Consider the following 18,634-nt stretch of genomic DNA (forward strand, 5'->3'; position numbering starts at 1 on the left):
CTCCACATGACACTTTATGTTACATCTCCACACACTGCCATGACACTTTGTTACATCTCCACACACTGCCATGACACTTTATGTTACATCTCCACACACTGGCATGACACTTTATGTTACATCTCCACATGACACTTTATGTTACATCTCCACACACTGCCATGACACTTTATGTTTCATCTCCACACACTGGCATGACACTTTATGTTACATCTCCACATGACACTTTATGTTACATCTCCACACACTGCCATGACACTTTATGTTACATCTCCACACACTGGCATGACACTTTATGTTACATCTCCACATGACACTTTATGTTACATCTCCACACACTGCCATGACACTTTATGTTACATCTCCACACACTGGCATGACACTTTATGTTACATCTCCACATGACACTTTATGTTACATCTCCACACACTGCCATGACACTTTATGTTTCATCTCCACACACTGGCATGACACTTTATGTTACATCTCCACATGACACTTTATGTTACATCTCCACACACTGCCATGACACTTTATGTTACATCTCCACACACTGGCATGACACTTTATGTTACATCTCCACATGACACTTTATGTTACATCTCCACACACTGCCATGACACTTTATGTTACATCTCCACATGACACTTTATGTTACATCTCCACACACTGCCATGACACTTATTGTTACATCTCCACACACTGCCATGACACTTTGTTACATCTCCACACACTGCCACGACACTTTATGTTACATCTCCACACACTGCCATGACACTTTATGTTACATCTCCACACACTGCCATGACACTTTATGTTACATCTCCACACACTGCCATGACACTTTATGTTACATCTCCACACACTGCCATGACACTTTATGTTACATCTCCACACACTGCCGTGACACTTTATGTTACATCTCCACACAATGCCACGACACTTTATGTTACATCTCCACACACTGCCACGACACTTTATGTTACATCTCCACACACTGCCACGACACTTTATGTTACATCTCCACACACTGCCATGACACTTTATGTTACATCTCCACACACTGCCATGACACTTTATGTTACATCTTCACACACTGCCATGACACTTTGTTACATCTCCACACACTGCCATGAAACTTTGTTACATATCTACACACTGCCATGACACTTTATGTTACATCTCCACACACTGCCATGACACTTTATGTTACATCTCCACACACTGCCATGACACTTTATGTTACATCTCCACACACTGCCATGACACTTTATGTTACATCTCCACGCACTGCCATAACACTTTATGTTACATCTCCACACACTGCCATGACACTTTGTTACATCTCCACACACTGCCATGACACTTTATGTTACATCTCCACACACTGCCATGACACTTTATGTTACATCTCCACACACTGCCATGACACTTTATGTTACATCTCCACGCACTGCCATAACACTTTATGTTACATCTCCACACACTGCCATGACACTTTATGTTACATCTCCACACACTGCCATGACACTTAATGTTACATCTCCACACACTGCCATGACACTTTTTGTTACATCTTCACACACTGCCATGACACTTTATGTTACATCTCCACACACTGTCATGACACTTTATGTTACATCTCCACACACTGCCATGACACTTAATGTTACATCTCCACACACTGCCATGACACTTTTTGTTACATCTCCACACACTACCATGACACTTTATGTTACATCTCTTGCATTGGGTCATATTAGTAAAAGCAAACAATGCAGTGGATTTAAATGGATGTAATTCTGATTTATCTTATAGTGCATGGACATTTGTTTATAATATCCACAAATTGTGTTATATTGTGCTACTTGTGACCATGTCTGATGGTTAATTTTGTTTTTTGTACCTTGACTAGGGAAGGTTGTTTGCATTGGGTCATATAAGTAAATACAAACAATGTAATGGATTTAAATGGGTGTAATTCAGATTTATTTTATAGTGCATGGACATATGTTTATAATATACACAAATTGTGTTATATTGTGCTATTTGTGACCATGTCTGTTAAAATTTTGTGTTGGTTCTTTATTTTAAATTGTTTTGGTATACCATGACTAGGGAATGTTGTTTGCATTGGGTCATATAAGTAAATGCAAACAATGTAATGGATTTTAAAAGGATGTAATTCTGATTTATTTTTATGGTACATGAACATTTTTTTTTAAATATCCACACATTGTGTTATATTGTGCTATTTGTGATCCTGTCTGTTGGCATTTTGAGTACTTTATTTTTTGCACCATGACTAGGGAATGTTGTTTGCATTAGGTCGTATAAGTAAAAGTTAATTTAAATGGGTGTAATTCTGATGTATGTTATAGTGCATGGACGGTTGTTTATAATATCCACAAATTGTGTTATATTGTGCTACTTGTGACCATGTCATTGGTTAATTTATTTTTCTTTTTGCACTATGACTAGGGAATGTTGTTTGCATTGGGTCATGTAAGTAAATACAAACAATGTAATGGATTTAAAATGATGTGATTCAGATTTATTCCATGGTGCATGGATGTTTGTTTTTTTTAAATATCCACAAATTGTGTTGTATTGTGCTATTTGCGACGATGTCTATTGGCATTTTGTGCTAGGTTTTTTTTGCTTGTTTGCACCATGACTAGGGAAGGTTGTTTGCATTGTATCATAAGTAAAAGCATATTTAATTGGGTGTAATTCTGATTTATGTTATAGTGCATGGACATTTGTTTATAATATCTACACATTGTTAAATTGTGTTACTTGTGACCATGTCTGTTAGATGATTTCTTTTAAGTGCACCATGACAAGGGAAGTTTGTTTGCTTTGGGTCATATAAATGGGTGTAATTCTGATTTATTGTATAGTGCATGGGCATTTGTTTACAATATCCCAAATTGTGTTATACTTGTGACCATGTCTGTTGGTTGAATTATTTTTTTGCACCATGACTAAGGAAGGTTGTTTGCTTTGGGTCATATAAGTAAAAGCAAACAATGATTTAAATGGGTGTAATTCTGATTTATTGTATAGTGCATGGACATTTGTTTATAATATCCACAATGTGACGATCTGTCACTTAATTTCTGTTAGTTTTCCTTGTTTTTGTACTTACTTCCTGTCAGTGCTCTTATTTTGTTATATATCCTGTTTGTTTCCGCGGACCACTGATTCTCGTCACTTGCCGTTGATTGGCAGCGGTCCACACCTGCTGCCAATCAACATATGTCTGTTTAGGTTTCACTCGAGCACTCAGTGCTTGATGATAAAACTATGTTGGGAACATTTCTTTGCACGACTGCTTTATGTTTGCTTTTGTTATTTTGATGACATTAAAATCATCTTACCTGCTCTCTGCTTTCCGGAATTCTTGCATCTCGGGGTCACACAACTGCAGCCATGCGAGTTCCTCTCACAAATTGTGTTATATTTTGCTATTTGTGACCATGTTTGTTGGTTAATTTATTTTGTTGCACCATGACTAGGGAAGGTTGTTTGCATTAGGTCATATAAGTAAAAGCACACAATATAATGGATTTAAATGGGTGTAATTCTTATTTATTTTACAGTGCATGGGCGTTTTTTTTAACAACATCCCCAAATTGTGTTATACTTGTGACCATATCTGTTTTTTTTGCAGCATGACTAGGGAAGGTTGTTTGCATAGGGTCATATAGGGTGATAATAGGTGGTCATAAATAAGGTGCAACATACAAATCTCGCAAGCCGTAGTGTGAACACCCCTGATTTAGACCCTTAAACATTGCATTTTTTAAAACAAGCAACAAGTGACCAGTGTTATTGAACACTTTTGGGGTCTCAAACATGAAATGACATATTGAGGACATTGCTAAAAATATTGTTTTGCATTCAGGTTTTTGCTAAGATTTTCACATGAATTATGCAAATTAGCGTCCCCCTCCCCAAGCCATTGGCAAGATAGTGTTATAAGACTGCACTCCTGTTGAAACAATAGAAGTGTCAATACAGTCGGTGGGTGTGCACTTAGCAGGGGATTTATTATCTTTAATCCGGCATTGTAAGCACAAAACTAAATTGGATCCGTTGAACTTCATCCGTCAGTGTTGTGTTTTACAGGTGTCAGTGGTACATCAAGGCCAAGATGACCTCCGAGGATAAGAGGAGGACCAGTTATCAGAATGGACACGGTGAGAGACTTCAACCTTATTTGGACCGCATTTATCGACATTTCGGGAAACGGAACGGTTTTATCAAATGCAGAACCTCCATTTATGAACTTAATTCATCTAGGATTAAAAAGTTTGTATAGTGAAGCAAATGTCTCCATAAGAAACGATGTGAATATGAATAATTGGTTGAAAATTCCATATTTTAGTGGAGGAGTGAAGACTTCGAACACAATATAAAGTGATAATCAGTACAAAGGAAGTGATGGATCAACTTTCTATTTAGTAACGAGAAAAAAAAAACAACACCAAGCTGAACTGTCCTCTGTAAACGCTGCCCTGCCAACATGCGCAAACCAAATTCGCTTTAGTGCCCTCACAAACGATCAGAAATCACTAAAATCGATACAATAAGGAATAATTAAAAAAGTAAAATATTTTGACTTCCTGCCAACGAGGGAGGACACAAAGAAGAAGTTTGAAGATTTTCGACCACTGATTTGTGATCACAGCCACAGGAGAGTTACCTGGCATTTTTTTTAACTATACGCACATTTTCCCACTACCACACAATGTCTACTTTTAATTACAACATTTTAATGACCTTTTTCTAAATGAAAATCATTTCTTTGACAAATTTCACCCTTCAACTTCATCAACATATTGAAAAGCTGCCTGTCTTTTTTTTTATATGTTCTTGCGTCCTTTCAACGGAGTAGTTCCTTTCCCCGGGATCAAGACCTATGTGGACCCTGACACCTATGAGGACCCTGCCCAGGCCGTCCATGAGTTTACCAAGGAGATTGACCCGTCTCGGATCCGGATCGAGCGGGTTATTGGAGCCGGTATGCGCTCACACAAACACACACACACACACACAGACACACACACACACACACACACACACACACACACACACACACACACACACACACACACACACACTCTCTTACTTCCTACCTTCTTGAGACCTCTGAAAAATGCCTACCATTTTAGAACCACCCTTTCTAGATATATACATATATATATTTGTATTTATAACATTAGTAATATATACAAACTATGCACATATAAAAAAGGTAAGCTTTTTTTTGTCAATATTCTTACACACTTGTTATTTCATATGTTCACCAGAGGGGGAGCACTTTTAAAAGCGACACACAGTCAATTTAAAAAAAAGCCCTCCACCCGCATTTTGATAATGTCCCCACCAGGGGTGCAAAAGAGACATTGTCTATTAGATGCAATTATTTTCCCTATTGGGACCATGATTAAGGGAATAAGCGGTAGAAAATGGATGGATGGATGGACCATGATTTATGTCCTAACTTGTCTCAAGAAGGGTAGAAATACAAGAACCCCCCCCCCCCCCACCCCACACACACACACACACAGTGTTGTATTTCTTACATTATTGAGACGTGAGAAAAATGCCTACCCCTGTAGGACATACATAATATTTATATTTACCACATTAATAATATATACATACTATGCAAATATAAAAAAGGTAAGCTTTTAGTCAATTCAGTTATTTTTTGTTGTTTTTTTGTAATTGTTTTTTAATTTTCATTGTTTACTTCAAGTTATTCCAGTATGCCTCTATATTTGATTTTTATTTAATTATTATACATTTTGGCCAAAGGGGGCGCATTCCAATTTCCTCCACACACTTGTTATTTCAAACGTTGGCCAGAGGGGGAGCACTTCACATTTTTACACTAACTTGTTATTTCATATGTTGATCATAGGGGGAGCATTTCACATTTTTACACACACTTGTTATTTCATATGTTGATCATAGGGGGAGCACTTAAAATTTTTTTACACACACTTGTTATTACATAAGTTGACCAGAGGGGGAGAACTTCAAATTTTTACACACACTTGTTATTTCATATGTTGATCATAGGGGGAGCACTTCACATTTTTACACAAACTTGTTATTTCATATGTTGATCAGAGGGGAGCACTTAAATTTTTTTACACACACTTATTACATAAGTTGACCAGAGGGGGAGCACCTCACATTTTTACACTAACTTGTTATTTCATATGTTGATCAGAGGGGGAGCACTTAAAATGTTTTACACACACTTGTTATTACATAAGTTGACCAGAGGGGGAGGACTTCAAATTTTTACACACACTTATTTCATATGTTGATCATAGTGGGAGCACTTCACATTTTTACACAAACTTGTTATTTCATATGTTGATCAGAGGGGAGCACTTAAATTTTTTTACACACACTTGTTATTACATAAGTTGACCAGAGGGGGAGCACTTCAAATTTTTGCACTAACTTGTTATTTCATATGTTGATCAGAGGGGGAGCACTTAAAATTTTTTACACACACTTGTTATTACATAAGTTGACCAGAGGGGGAGGATTTCAAATTTTTAAACACACTTGTTATTTCATATGTTGATCATAGGGGGAGCACTTCACATTTTTACACACACTTGTTATTTCATATGTTGATCAGAGGGGGAGCACTTAAATTTTTTTACACACACTTGTTATTACATAAGTTGACCAGAGGGGGAGCACCTCACATTTTTACACTAACTTGTTATTTCATATGTTGATCAGAGGGGGAGCACTTAACATTTTTTACACACACTTGTTATTACATAAGTTGACCAGAGGGGGAGGACTTCAAATTTTTACACACACTTGTTATTTCATATGTTGATCATAGGGGGAGCACTTCACATTTTTACACACACTTGTTATTTCATATGTTGATCAGAGGGGGAGCACTTAAAATTTTTTACACACACTTGTTATTACATAAGTTGACCAGAGGGGGAGGACTTCAAATTTGTACGCTAACTTGTTATTTCATATGTTGATCAGAGGGGGAGCACTTAAAATGTTTTACACACACTTGTTATTACATAAGTTCACCAGAGGGGGAGGACTTCAAATTTTTACACACACTTGTTATTTCATATGTTGATCAGAAGAGGAGCACTTAAATTTTTTTTACACACACTTGTTATTACATAAGTTGACCAGAGGAGGAGGACTTCAAATTTTTACACACACTTGTTATTTCATATGTTGACCAAAGAGGGAGCACTTTTAAAACCGACACACAGTCAATTTGGGAAATCCGTCCTTTTTGGGACTACCCTCATTTTGATGGATTTCACCACCAGGGGGTGCAAATGAGACATTCTCTATTTTTTGTTTTTTTGGTAATGTGCTTCAGGCTGATAACAAAAGGGTCCCGAACCACAGATGGCCCCTGTGCCGCACTTTGGGCAACCCAGCCGTAGAAGCTAACTGTTAATGGCCACTATAGTCTTAGTAGCGTAGTGTACTTGTTCATATTATGGTCACAAATGGGACGAGGGTTATCTTACGTCAGCACCGAAAGTCGTAAAATCAGCCGTTCACCTGGCGTTTTTTTCTTTTCTTGGTTGAATAGGGAAGTCCTTATTTAGCTGCCGTCTTGTTTGATCATATATTTGTGACCCGCTTGTCGCATGGTGATGCGGGTTTCGTTCTACCAAGGTTGCAGGCGGGCTTTGGACACAGCGTGCAGGTAGGAAACAGACTTAGACAAAACCAAAAGAGCTAGCATGGGAGCTAGGGAACACTAAAGGGCCTTAGCATGGAAGCTAGGATAAACAGAACCGACAACAAACGTTGTCACTTGTTGCGTATGGCAAATTAGGAAGCAAGGCAGACTGACGGGAGAAGGCAGGCTAAATAATGACAGTAATCACAACACAGGTGCGCGTCAGGAGCAAGCGGCAGGTGAAAACAATGAGCAACCATGGCAACAAATTGAGAGGCGCACAAACCGAAACCGAATTAGTCCAAAACAAACAGAAAACACGAAAAGACTCCATCCATCCATCCATTTTCTACCACTTATTCCCTTTCGGGGTCGCTGGCGCCCATCTCAGCTACAATCGGGCGGAAGGCAGGTTACACCCTGGACAAGTCGCCACCTCATCGCAGGGCCAACACAGATAGACAGACAACATTCACACTCACATTCACACACTAGGGCCAATTTTAGTGTTGCCAATCAACCTATCCCCAGGTGCATGTCTTTGGAGGTGGGAGGAAGCCGGAGTACCCGGAGGGAACCCACGCATTCACGGGGAGAACATGCAAACTCCACACAGAAAGATCCCGAGCCTGGATTTGAACCCAGGACTGCAGGAACTTCGTATTGTGAGGCAGACACACTAACCCCTCTGCCACCGTGAAGCCCACGAAAAGACTCAAAAATCCAAATCATAACAATATTGCTGCCTTTGCACCTGCGAATGTTTACTTTTTTACGCTAATTAAATCAAGAAAAAAAATCCTGACTTTGGAGCAATGTTCACAGATTCTAGTATTTGGCTCTCTATTGGATGCAATGTTATTGGGGCCATGATTTATGTCCTGACTTGTTCACACCTCCTCATATTGAAGCTCTTCTTGATGTCTCGATGATACAAATGCACACACAGACTGTTTTAACACATATCAGCAGGACTTATTATGCTTATGTGTCATATTCTTGTGGAAAGCATTTGTCTGAAAACGAGAAAATTGCACCTTTTTAGGACCTAAGCTTCTTCTTCTTTCATTGTGTAAATGAAAGATGCTTTAAAATAGTTTAGCTGCTTCAAGAGGCTGTGATGTCTATTTTTGGAAAAAGATACTTTTTTTTTTTTAAGAAGCCTCAGTACAAGTGCATGACAACACTGCCCCCTGCTGGTGCGTAACGCTACCTGCAGGTGGTGTTAAGTGAGGTGACTCCTGACTGTGGGGGGTGTCAAACCTGTTTTCATTGATGGCAGCTAGAAGTGGACCTCGGAGGGCCTCTTCTACTGTAGCGGTGATTATATATATATGAATATTAATGTATAAGAAGTATGCTCGTGATATTTCTGCTGATAAGCATTTGGTCAGGGCGGTTTATTTCTCGAGCACAATATGTACGCGAGGGGAAATAAAATCATGAATAAAGATGAACGCCGTTCAGTTGTAATCAAAAAGTGGAGAGAAGAGGTGTCAAAGTCAAGGCCCAGGGGCCACATTCGCTCGCTACATGCAAACCTCGTCTCCATATGAGTTGGGAAATTGTGTTCGATGTAAATATAAACAGAATACAATGATTTGCAAATCCTTTTCAAGCCATATTCAGTTGAATATGCTACAAAGACAACATATTTGATGTTCAAACTGCAAATAATCAATAACTTTAGAATTTGATGCCAGCGACACGTGACAAAGAAGTTGGGAAAGGTGGCAATAAATACGGATAAAGTTTAGGAATGCTCATCAAACACTTATTTGGAACTTCCCACAGGTGTGCAGGCTAATTGGGAACAGGTGGGTGCCATGATTGGGTATAAAAACAGCTTCCCAAAAAAATGCTCAGTCTTTCACAAGAAAGGATGGGGCGAGGTACACCCCTTTGTCCACAACTGCGTGAGCAAATTGTCAAACAGTTTAAGAACAACGTTTCTCAAAGTGCAATTGCAAGAAATTTAGGGATTTCAAGATCTACGCTCCATAATATCATCAAAAGGTTCAGAGAATCTGGAGAAATCACTCCACGTAAGCGGCATGGCCGGAAACCAACATTGAATGACCGTGACCTTCGATCCCTCAGACGGCACTGTATCAAAAACAGACATCAACCTCTAAAGGATATCACCACATGGGCTCAGGAACACTTCAGAAAACCACTGTCACTAAATACAGTTGGTCGCTACATCTGTAAGTGCAAGTTAAAGCTCTACCATGCAAAGCGAAAGCCATTTATCAACAACATCCAGAAACGCCGCCGGCTTCTCTGGGTCCGAGATCATCTAAGATGGACTGATGCAAAGTAGAAAAGGGTTCTGTGGTCTGACAAGTCCACATTTCAAATTGTTTTTGGAAATATTCGACAAAGGGGAAGCGAACCATCCAGACTGTTATCAACGCAAAGTTCAAAAGCCAGCATGTGTGATGGTATGGGGGTGTATTAGTGCCCAAGGCATGGGTAACTTACACATCTGTGAAGGCACCATTAATGCTGAAAGGTACATACAGGTTTTGGAACAACATATGCTGCCATATAGGCGCCGTCTCTTTCATGGACGCCCCTGCTTATTTCAGCAAGACAATGCCAAGCCACATTCAGCACGTGTTACAACAGTGTGGCTTCGCAAAATAAAAGTTCAGGTATTTTCCTGACCCGCCTGCAGTCCAGACCTGTCTCCCATGGAAAATGTGTGGCGCCTTATGAAACGTAAAATAGAACAGCGGAGACACCGGACTGTTGAAGGACTGAAGCTCTACATAAAACAAGAATGGGAAAGAATTCCACTTTCAAAGCTTCAACAATTAGTTTCCTCAGTTCCCAAACGTTTATTGAGTGTTGTTAAAAGAAAAGGTGATGAAACACAGTGGTGAACATGCCCTTTCCCAACTACTTTGGCACGTGTTGCAGCCATGAAATTCTAAGTTAATTATTATTTGCCAAAAAAAAAAATAAAGTTTATGAGTTTGAACATCAAATATGTTGTCTTTGTAGCATATTCAACTGAATATGGCTTGAAAAGGATTTGCAAATCATTGTATTCTGTTTATATTTACATCTAACACAATTTCCCAACTCATATGGAAACGGGGTTTGTCATTTAAAGTGGCCCACATGAAAAAATTTAAAAAATGATTCAACTTGTTGCTTATATTCATAGATTTGCTTGACTTATATTATACATCAAATACCTGTAAAAATGCCGATTAAAATATGGTAAAAAAAATTAAATTAAAATAAAAAAATTTTTAAATATGGTAAAAAAATTGTCTGATGTTTACCATGAAATCTACAGATGCAATTTTTTACAATATGTATGTAATAATCACATTATTTTGTGCTTTGTTTTGCTTTGATTTACGGTGTTTTGCAGGCCGCTTGAAATGATTTCACACCTGTGTGTGTGTGTGTGTGTGTGTGTGTGTGTGTGTGTGTGTGTGTGTGTGTGTGTGTGTGTGTGTCGCCTCCAGGTGAGTTTGGGGAAGTGTGCAGCGGGCGGCTGAGAACCCCCGGCAAGAAGGAGATTGCGGTGGCCATAAAGACGCTGAAAGGCGGCTACGTGGAGCGTCAGCGGCGGGATTTCCTGCGCGAGGCGTCCATCATGGGCCAGTTCGACCACCCCAACATCATCCGGCTGGAAGGCGTGGTCACGAAAAGTACGATTCCCTCTCGCATTGCACGTGATTGGGGTGAAAAAAAGCCCTTCATTTTTTACGACACAAAAAGCGACATTTGATTAATTTTTTATGTTAAAAGTCTTTAAAACATGATTACCGTATTTCCTTGAATTGCCGCCGGGGCGCTAATTAATTTAAAACCTCTTCTCACTCCGGCGTTTACCAAAGGCATGCAATAAATTTAGGCCTGCGCTTATACATTTGAGTGTGATGTAAGGATACCAACATGAAAAGCACATTTAATAAAAAAACAACATTATTTTGGTCTTACCTTTACTTATAAATGAAGTTCATGCGCAGCTCCTTCTGATTAAAAGCACCAATAACTTGTTTATAGAAGTCTTCCTTATCTTTCTTCAGTTTTAAAAGTCTCTCTGTCTCCTGCTTCGATTGAAAGTCCAGTTTAGAAAACTGTTTTATTTTAGATATGTAATCCTCCATGTTAAAAGTGCAAGCAAGAGGTAGGTGTGTAGCCATAGCGCGCTCTGGTTTGGGTTGCTCCCGACGTGCAGACCGCTGCTATCAGTTAGCTCGGCTCCTCAAGTGCGGGCGACGACAGAATTATCCTCGGACAACTCCCCCTCTCGTTCTGCTCTGTTGGTGATCTCTTTATCCCACCACTGCCACCATGAAGTGTTATTGTATAAATAATACACTGGGTATTTATGACTGGAACATGCTTTATTTCAGCCCGGTTGTTTACATAGCCAGCATAAGAGTAGTGGTGTTAAATCCTAAAACAGGGGTCGGGAACCTTTTTGGCTGAGAGAGCCAAGAAGCCAAATATTTTAAAATGTATTTCCGTGAGAGCCATGTCATATATTTTTTTAACACTGAACACAACTAAACGCGTGCATTTTTAAGTAAGACCAACATTTCTAGAGTATAAAGGTCTCTTATTCTTAAAGAACATTGTTATTCTGAATTTAACTGTGGAGGAGGCGTGGCCTGCGGGCCTGCAGCGAAGCGGGTGTGCCACGACCGCCCTCGAAATCACCGACAGGTGCGTTTATGGCCCAGCTGGGCCTTGTTATCCAATCACCTGTCGCTCTGTTATAAGCAGCAGCCAGGAGGAGAGACAGGGTTGCCTGGAGTGCGAGCAAGAATGAAAGAGAAAAAGCAAATTGCTGGAAAGCAACTGAGAGACTTATTGAAAAATAAAACAATATTGTAACCCCAAAACAGGCTCTCTTGGTGGTCTGAAGAACCCCCAGGAGGGCAAGCCCCACACTAACCAATAATAACTAAATAACTTCTTACCATTTACGCAACTTTTTGAACAGGTGTGGTAGAAAACAGATGGATGGATTAAAAATGCACGAGAATGTTTTGTATTTTGAACATTATTTTTAACACTGTGATTACAAGTGGAATTATTCAAGCAATGTCAGCTCAGATTTACCCGAGAGCCGGATGCAGTCATCAAAAGAGCCGCATCTGGCTCGCGAGCCATAGGTTCCCTACCCCTGTCCTAAAAGGTCCGCCGTGCACACCCGCGTCATATCCGTTCCCAGCACATATCACGACACTTATCTCGTCCAAAGGCAAAACCCAGTAACTCAATTTTGGTCAAAACTGAGCTGATAATAATTTTGGAGTTCCGAGGTAATATGCTTTACATTAGTGTATGCGATATTGTAATTTGTTCCGTAAGTAAGCTGTTACGCGCATGGCAGGACCTAGCAACTACCACAAAACCGCGTAGATACAACTGAAAAACCTAGTATCTCAAGGGACCAATCGGAGCTTCTTTGTCAGTCGCATTATTGTCTTTAATGAGACATTTGCACGAATGGTGCCGACGGTCAAGCTGATTATGTGATATTATGGCACCAGGGGATATTTGGAAGATTGGCCCAGGACGTTGGAAGCACCTTCATTAAATGTATTGTTCTTTATTCTTCCCCTTGCATACTCTTTTGGGCAGATTACTGTGGAGGTCAAAATAAAAACTGGACGCTGTACACGGCTCTTGCCCAAAGTGCAAACGCAGAATGGGGCCCACCTGAGATTGTGATGAAATATCTGGAGAAAGGGTACACGTTCATGAGAGCAGATTCATCCATCCATCCATTTTCTACCGCTCATTCCCTTTTGGGGTCGTGGGGGGCGCTGGCGCCTATCTCAGCTACAATCCGGCGGAAAGCGGGGTACACCCTGGACAAGTCGCCACCTCATCGCAGGGCCAACACAGATAGACAGACAACATTCACACTCACATTCACACACTAGGGACCATTTAGTGTTGCCAATCAACCTATCCCCAGGTGCATGTCTTTGGAGGTGGGAGGAAGCCGGAGTACCCGGAGGGAACCCACGCATTCACGGGGAGAACATGCAAACTCCACACAGAAAGATCCCGAGCCTGGATTTGAACCCAGGACTGCAGGACCTTCGTATTGTGAGGCAGACGCACTAACCCCTCTGCCACCGTGAAGCCCGAGAGCAGATTCAATCGGCAAGAAAATGAAAGCTCAAGAAAACATCTATACGTTTGATGACTTTGTAGATCTTTGTAAAACAGCATCAAGATAGATTAGTTTTCCTTTGTTTTCTCAAATCGGCCAGAAGTTAGTTACTAGGTTTTGCCTTTGGATGGGAGACTTGTTGTCACTTCTTCTGCAGCCAAGTAGTCGCAAGAAGGATCACTAGCGCCCTCTACCACCAGGAGGCGGGAGTCATTTAATGACTCATATTTGACACACGCAGCTACGGTATATTATCAATCAATCAATCAATCAATGTTTACTTATATAGCCCTAAATCACCAGTGTCTCAAAGGGCTGCACAAACCACTACCACATCCTCGGTAGGCCCACATAAGGGCAAGGAAAACTCACACCCAGTGGCACGTCGGTGACAATGATGACTAAGAACCTTGGAGAGGAGGAAAGCAATGGATGTCGAGCGGGTCTAACATGATACTGTGAAAGTTCAATCCATAATGGATCCAACACAGTCGCGAAAGTCCAGTCCAAAGCGGATCCAACACAGCAGCGAGAGTCCCGTTCACAGCGGAGCCAGCAGGAAACCATCCCAAGTGGAGGCGGATCAGCAGCGCAGAGATGTCCCCAGCCGATACACAGGCAAGCAGTACATGGCCACCGGATCGGACCGGACCCCCTCCACAAGGGAGAGTGGGACATAGGAGAAAAAGAAAAGAAACGGCAGATCAACTGGTCTAAAAAGGGAGTCTATTTAAAGGCTAGAGTATACAAATGAGTTTTAAGGTGAGACTTAAATGCTGATAAAAATATAGCTGCTTACTGTTCTTTTTAGCATATTCAATAGCTTGGACCTTAAATCCTACTGAATAGCTCTTAATCTTCTTCATTTTATGCTATTTCAAATTACAGAAATCAGCCTCCTTTTTGAAAATGATGACAGGGGAAGTGTCACTCGTGACGTGACGAGTTTGAACCGGCGGTAATACTAAGCATGCGCTAATTATTTTGCGAAACGAGTTTGACCCGGCAGTAATTCAAAGCAGGCGCATACTATACGCCCAGCGGGAATTCAAAGAAATACGGTAATCGTGGAACTGGCACCCAATATTGAATAAAAAATGTTAAAAAAGTAAAGATTTTGAATGGAGAATCGAGGGATGAGGCAAGAAAACTAACCCAGACCCACTGTCCTTGCTTCCGCTAAAGTCTGTCAGAGCGTCGTCATTATAATGTTTGGCTCGGCAGGACTAATTAGCAGGATGCGGACCATAAAAGTTACGCGGTATAGTTCACGAGCAAAAAAAAACAAACAAAAACGCACCTGTTTAGCGGCGTGTCACCTGTTATTTGACTGCAGGTATGGCTGTCAGTCACAGCACAACACTCGCCGTAATTAGTCCCCGAAGAACAACAACAGATGGAAAGGTGGAGGGAGGCATTGAGACAGGAAGACAGACACAAAAGGGACTATTTTGGATGAAAGGCCTGACAGAGCCTAACTGCCAAGCACAGCTTGTACAGGAGCATGTGTTACGCTGGCTACAGACTCATTAAAACACAGCATTTTGCTCCATAAACACCAGATCCAGGAGAAGACCGTAGAGCTGAAGCTACGCTGAGGAAGGACATCTTCACTATTTAGCTAGCTCTAAGCATTTCTGTATTCTGCCTCTTCTGGTGCGTCAAAGAAAAGGAAAGCCATCAGCATTGAAGTGAAAATGCTTAGCGAGAGGAGAAACCCCACCAATGTCGGCCACTCTTTTAAGCCTAACGGCTCACCCGCTGCGACAAGCATTAAGGATACAAATAGTATATTTGAGGCATGTTAAATATTTAATTTTTAAGAGGAACATGTTTTTTTTGTAATTTTCGTATCATTACAAACATCAGCCAACAACGGAGCCGATATGAGTCCCTCTATTCCGCCTTAAAAAACCTCCATTAACATTTTATACACACGCTGTAAGTGGTAACAGTCTTAAAAATATATTATATTTAAATATTTTTGTTTATTTTAGGCACAAAGCGGCCTATTGATTTCACCGTGTTCGTGTTTCCTTTCAACAACACTACTAGTCATGGCAGACTTCACGAGAGACAACAAAAACTACTTTGGGACCAATGGTGATCCAGACACTCATATTTTTGAGCCTGAATATAAGGAGGATGATCTACAAGTTTTAGAAGCTGTGTGATAAACGGATGTAGCTTTGGTGAAACACTAAGCATCATGTAGCGGTATTGCTACGTGCTGAACAAGACATACAAACGTGGAACATAATTTAAAAAAAATCACATACAGTACTGTACTAAATATATATATATATATATATACTGTGTATATATATATATATATATATATAGACACAAATATCAACATCCATCCATTTTTCTACCGCTTATTCCCTTTCGGGGTCGCGGGGGGCGCTGGCGCCTATCTCAGCTACAATCGGGCGGAAGGTAGGGTACACCCTGGACAAGTCGCCACCTCATCGCAGGGCCAACACAGATAGACAGACATATATATATCTATATATACACACACACACACACATATACATATACATATATATATGTATGTATATTTATATATATATATTTTTTTTTCTGAGTGTGATGATGTCAAGTTATTGATGGGAAAATGCATGTTTACACTATATGATTAGCCTGGGCAGCTAGGAAAAAAACGAGAGTAACAAGCGGTAGAAAATGCAGAAAAAAGGTAGAAAAAAGGACAGATTGTTTTAACGACTTGTCCAGGGTGTACCCTGCCTTCCGCCCGATTGTAGCTGAGATAGGCGCCAGCGCCCCCCGCGACCCCGAAAGGGAATAAGCGGTAGAAAATGGATGGATGGATTGGAAAATGTCTAAAAAAAAATTTTTTTAAATTATATATTTTTATATCTTTGATATTTTTTTTTAGAATCGATTAAGAAACTTTACAAGAAAGAATCGTGATTATTTTTCTTTTTTTTTTTTTGACACCCCTAATTACTTAATTACATCAGTCTGTGAATGTGTGTGTGAATGTGGAAATAGTGTCAAAGCGCTTTGAGTTCCTTAAAAAAAGGTAGAAAAGCGCTATACAAGTATAACCCATTTACCATTTACTGACCTGATACGTTTGAAAAAGAAAGAGATGATACAGTATTATCTGCTCACAGATGCTACCTGGTGGTTGCTTGAGCACACTGCATCTAGTCCTGGGTAGTCCTACTCCTTAATGCTTTAATCACACGCAGGATTCTCACAGGAATTCATCCAGACCCAGGGCAAGTTGGGTTTGGGAAAAATTTGGGTCAGCCTTCTGTCGGATAATTGAATGACAAAACAGGTTTTAAGACAAATGAACGGTTTTCCTCTCTTTGTTATTATTTCTCCTGCTCTCCGACAACACGTACTTGTTTAGACGTACTCTCACATTTCCTTCCTAGGAGTATTTGTTCAGTCCTCTAAGCTGTCAGGTCATGTCTTCTCTTGTATTCAGCAGAGTTGTTCTTGTGTTTACTTTGAATACTCCTCAGCCTTTGATTCTACTCCCCATATAGTTCTCTCACTGAGCAATGCTAATTTGGAGGGAAAGAAAATGTTATGGTAATGGCGTTGAAGGAGGCAGTGAAGTCAAAACAATGACAGTACAGTACTACCTCAACGAGAGAGGGGTACCATTCACATTTGAACCGATACAGTACTGATTCCCAGTGTTGTGCTGATTCTCGGTACCTTTGAATCAATACCGGTATTCAACGGTCGTACTTTTCGGAACTGTGTTAATAATTATTCATTGTTTTTGATTATTTTTTTACGACATTTAAAAATAAGCTGATTACTCCAGCACTCCCCGCGACCCCAAAAGGGACAAGCGGTAGAAAATGAATGGATGGATAACTTCTTATATCTTGTTTTATGATCACATTTCTGAGTCTCATTTGCAGGTATGGCACCAAGTTGCAATAGCAGTTGTAAGTCCATATCATTCGTGTATAGTTGGCTTGTCAATTCTGGCTTTGCTTTCTGTTGCGCCCTACAAAGTGTTTATAATATAAACATTCTTATTCATCTCGATTTTGAATCAATTTATCCATCCATCCATCCATTTTCTACCGCTTATTCCCTTTCGGGGTCGCGGGGGGCGCTGGCGCCTATCTCAGCTACAATCGGGCGGAAGGCAGGGTACACCCTGGACAAGTCGCCACCTCATCGCAGGGCCAACACAGATAGACAGACAACATTCACACTCATATTCACACACTAGGGCCAATTTAGTGTTGCCAATCAACCTATCCCCAGGTGCATGACTTTGGAGGTGGGAGGAAGCCGGAGTACCCGGAGGGAACCCACGCATTCACGGGGAGAACATGCAAACTCCACACAGAAAGATCCCGAGCCTGGATTTGAACCCAGGACTGCAGGAACTTCGTATTGTGAGGCAGACGCACTAACCCCTCTGCCACCGTGAAGCCTGAATCAATTTATATATATATATATATATGAATCAATTTATATATATATATATATATATATATATATATATATATATGGCTTCACGGTGGCAGAGGGGTTAGTGCGTCTGCCTCACAATACGAAGGTCCTGCAGTCCTGGGTTCAAATCCAGGCTCGGGATCTTTCTGTGTGGAGTTTGCATGTTCTCCCCGTGACTGCGTGGGTTCCCTCCGGGTACTCCGGCTTCCTCCCACTTCCAAAGACATGCACCTGGGGATAGGTTGATTGGCAATACTAAATTGGCCCTAGTGTGTGAATCTGAGTGTGAATGTTGT

At 40.5% G+C, this 18,634-nt stretch overlaps 1 protein-coding gene across 1 annotated transcript in view; it reads left to right on the top strand.

Moving 5' to 3' along the window:
- epha6 (eph receptor A6) overlaps positions 1-18,634 on the top strand; it is a 354,317-nt gene that overhangs the window by 312,371 nt on the left and 23,312 nt on the right. The window contains 3 exon segments of the mRNA XM_061918280.1: positions 4,135-4,205; positions 4,904-5,029; positions 11,203-11,388. Of these exon segments, the coding sequence (XP_061774264.1) occupies positions 4,135-4,205; positions 4,904-5,029; positions 11,203-11,388 (383 nt within the window).

Source organism: Nerophis ophidion, linkage group LG13 (genome assembly GCF_033978795.1).
Source record: "Nerophis ophidion isolate RoL-2023_Sa linkage group LG13, RoL_Noph_v1.0, whole genome shotgun sequence".
Lineage (NCBI taxonomy): Eukaryota > Metazoa > Chordata > Actinopteri > Syngnathiformes > Syngnathidae > Nerophis > Nerophis ophidion.